This window comes from Cyprinodon variegatus, unplaced genomic scaffold, assembly GCF_000732505.1.
Source record: "Cyprinodon variegatus isolate N-32 unplaced genomic scaffold, C_variegatus-1.0 Scaffold472, whole genome shotgun sequence".
Lineage (NCBI taxonomy): Eukaryota > Metazoa > Chordata > Actinopteri > Cyprinodontiformes > Cyprinodontidae > Cyprinodon > Cyprinodon variegatus.
In genome coordinates, this window is record NW_015150925.1 from 673,540 (window position 1) to 677,540 (window position 4,001).

The following is a 4,001-nucleotide window of genomic DNA, read 5'->3' on the forward strand; positions in this document are numbered from 1 at the left end:
ACATGCATACACGCATGTGGGGGCATATAAATTACTGAATACCATTTTAAGTTGCTGCAATGAAATTTCAGGACATTCACAGTAATTTTTGGGGGTCTTTGAATTCAGCCCTCTGTAGTTTGATCATTTTCCATCAAAGGATGTGGCATGCTTTTGGTCCTGACACATCACCCAGTCCATATCAGTATAAATAAACAGCATGTTGTTTTTTCCCCCCACTGAGATCTGCTGTGTTTTCAAAGTGTTCCTTTAACTTTTTTGAGTAGTGTAGATAGCTACATCTGGATCATACTACGACTCTTACTTTGGGAAGATAAGCCAAACTGTATTTTTGGAGATTGAATGACATGAAAAGGCCTATGTTGTTCTTTCTTTCACATAATGAGCTTTGCAATATAAATCAGTCTGTTGGTGAATGGACAATAGAAATGGGCTCTGCCTTGCCTTGTTGGAAAAGTATGGTCATGACCTGTTCTCAGCTCAGGAAGTAGGACCCATATGATATCTGGTTTTTCAATAGGTTTGCCTAAATTAAAGATTTAGATATGACTTATCAAGATATTCCTGCAAAAAGGTCTGATGTTGCAGGGGAAGGTAATGAAAGGTGCTGGAAAAAAATGCTTGTTCTAATGCCAGTTTGTTTCAGCCTTTATTCAGTCTCATGTAGAAGGGCTGGTCATTTCACAGGTTATTTGCATTACAATATAGACAGTTAGCAAGTCAGAGTGAATACACAAACTTGAACAGGGGACGGGGGCTTGTAGGAAAACTGGAATTCTCTGGGACTTCTAGCGTTAAGCAGCTAGAGGATATAACAATTCGGATTGTTCTTCGCTTCCTCGAACAGCGCAGAGAGAGGTCAGCCCAAATATCAGCTAATCCTTGGCCAAACCCTCCTTACGCCCCTATGCCTAATGTGGCAGTGTCTTGATCACCTTCCAACGAAGCTGGGAAGCATCCATCTTTAGCTGTGCCTCTACTGAGATGGAGAGGAGCACCGGGTGAGATCTTGTCCAGTAAAAGGAAAGGTTCAGTAGGAGGAAGGGGGTTTGACTTTTATTGTGATCTGACTAAGGTTCCTGAGGAGTATCATGACCTCAGAGAAGTCTTTAATAAGAGTAAGGTCACCACTCTGCACCCACATAGACCTTATGATTGTGGGATCGACTAACTGCCAGGTGCTACACCCCTGAGAGGTAGATTTCTGTTCCAACTCTTGAAGGAGGCGATCACATTTTCCTGCTCATCTGTCCCTGGTTTGCTGTGTCTTGTCTTTTCTGAGAAATTTATGGATTTTTGGATTTATGATACTTTGATTTCTTGTGATTAGATTCGGAAGATACCTGATGTATCTACAATTACAGAGCATGTCAGCGGCTATTTGGGTAATTATCAGGCTGCCGGAAGAGGTTAATACGCTCACAAAGGCTGTAAACGAGCAGGACCGTGAGCTGAGCCGTATGTTGTGTGCTATTGAAAATAGGCTGGTGGTGGTGGTTGAACTCAAAGGTGAGAATGGATAATATCTTGGATGTGCATGCTCGCTTCAAGGCGGAAAAACCCAACAAATTTGGAATATTGGATTCACCACGTGGAGCCCACGACAAAAGAAAAAAATCTTGCCATCCCTGAATCAGAGCACTACCTGTTTGATCTGTTAATGGTTTTCAATCCTTGCAACCAAACCAGCAGCAGAAGTGGAGTTTGGAGATGAAATTCACTTTTTAAATCTATCTTTGCTCTCTAATTTATCCAGAAGTTTTGCAATCACACTTTTTCTCTCCCTCCCAGCTTGGTGGAGGGCTGCATATTTAGCATGCCTTCCATGGAAATGCCTTTCTTTTTACTATTTTATAACTTCTCATTCCAAAGCAAACATGCAGGCAATCCTTCCTCATTGGTAATAAAAGCAAATGCTTCATTCCATTCTTCTTTGAATCCTCTGTTCTCATCAGCATTCTTCCTTTTTTCCCTTCAGAATCCATGGTCCGAGACACACCCACAGCTTTCTTTGCCTGGCACCAAGCCATGCTGAAACCTGCGGCAAGCTATGACCATTGATGTATGGCTATGGCGCAAATTTTCGTTGAAAGAAATTTTTACATTTATTTTTTTAGATTTATTTATTATGCAAATGTTTACAGCATTAGAAAACAATGAATCTGTGTTTGACCTCCTGCCCAACACATTAAAATAAACAACCCCAAAAAATTAATTTTTATACATTTTTGAAAAAGCTCCAGCAAGCCACAAGGGGGGCGCTAAAGAGACTGACAGAGTCTCTTTACCGACCCATTGCTTAGACACATTACTTTTTGTTGACTTAGACAACATCAACAACACAACATTTACTTTACATCATTTACTCTCAGGACTTGGAGTCCCATAAAATATATGTCAGATCTGTTATCTTATGTATGTTGCAAAATCAATTGTTGGTTAAGGTAGAGAAATGCAATTTTAATGTTGACTTAATGTCATTCATGTGTTTTCTGGTTTCTCCTGGTCAGATCTCAATGGACCCTACAAAGGTGCATGCAGTTACTGACTGGTCGGTTCCTAAGGATAAGAAACAACTGCAGAGGTTCGTGGCATTTGCTAATTTCTACAGGACAGTAGATAGTAAGAATCGGGCACCTGGTTTTATTGGGTCGTTCCCCATCACTGAGGTGGTGAACCCGGTGGCTGTTCATCTCCAGCTCCCTCGTGCGATGAAAGTACACCCTACGTTTCAAGCCTGTTCTAACTCCTATAAATGCGTTTAATGAATCCCTTTAGTCTGTCTGCGAATGTTCGCTTTGCTTTGCATCACTTTACAGGTAAATCAGATGTTCTGACGCCCAGAAATCTTTTGGTCTAAATGGACCATTAGCCCATTAATTAAGAAAATCTATTTTATAATCTTAGTGTTTTTTTTTTTTTGTTTTTTTGTGTTGGTGATGTAACATTTGTTAACCTCAAACCTCAATAACCTTGTTGTTATGTTGTGTGTACTTTGATTTCTACCTCAGTAAAGCAAAAGGAAAGTGGCATATAAGTAAATTTGACTGACATGACCTTTAAATCAAACTGTCAGCGATGAGAAGGTTCTACATCAAACCATGTTCATCTGAAAATCCTCTGAAAAACATGGAGGTTTCTCAGCAGTTTCTAGTTAAAAATGTTTCTATCCTGTTTTCACACCTTGGTTTTGAGCTATGATGTTTACAGACACAATATCTAAAGACCAAATTGCCTTTGTAATATAGAGGGAGAAAAAAGTTGATTTAGTTGGCATACCTCCATTGAGAATCTCAATTGAGTGAACCGTAGCTGAGGTAGTAAGAAGGATTTTCTGTCCATAGCCAATTGTAACGCGGTGGTCTTCACTGTGTCCTGGCATCCAAAGGTGAAGTCCCAACTCTTTATCAGGACAAACTGGGGGAAAGGAAAAAAGCATCAACTGGCTACTAGATGTGTGCAGCCTAGAGATTAAATCTGAGGCTTCTGAGGTAAGATTCCTGGAGGTAGAAGGCACAACATGCTTGGCCTTTAAAGCAATATTTAAGAAGTAAACAACTAGCATGTTAAGTGTCTGGCCAAGTTAAAAGCAGGCATAACAGATCGGCTTGAAATAATGGGGCTGATGGGGAAACTAAGATTTGAAGAAGAAGAGGACACAGGGAAAAAAACAACAAAGATTAAAAAGACCCTGTCAAGGCTCAGTACAGAGGACCCAGTAATAAAGAAAGACACACGGCTACATAATTCAAAAGCATTTATTTAAAAAGTGCGGATCTGCAGTAGCAGCAAGGACATCTAAGGCAGGAAACTCTGCAGGAGGAAAAATAAGGTTATTGACCATGTAAATCTGATGGAGGATGATAATGAACAGGTGAGTTACTAACCTGGTTTAATAGTTCACTCTGTGCCAAGATCGGTCGGCTGCCAAAAAGATTCGGAGGGAGCCACCCAGAGAGCCCCAGGCGCTGCAGGCCGGGAGAACAAGCAGGAGACCAGAT

The 4,001-nt window shown here is 40.7% G+C and overlaps 1 protein-coding gene across 1 annotated transcript in view; it reads right to left on the reverse strand.

The window, feature by feature from the left end:
• cemip (cell migration inducing protein, hyaluronan binding) overlaps positions 1 to 3,404 on the reverse strand; it is a 118,692-nt gene extending 115,288 nt beyond the window's left edge. Inside the window, exon 1 of the mRNA XM_015389797.1 lies at positions 3,280 to 3,404. Coding sequence (XP_015245283.1) covers positions 3,280 to 3,382 — 103 coding nt within the window. The 5' untranslated portion in view covers positions 3,383 to 3,404. The remainder of the gene's footprint in view (positions 1 to 3,279) is intronic.
• Between the last annotated feature and the right edge of the window lie 597 nt (positions 3,405 to 4,001).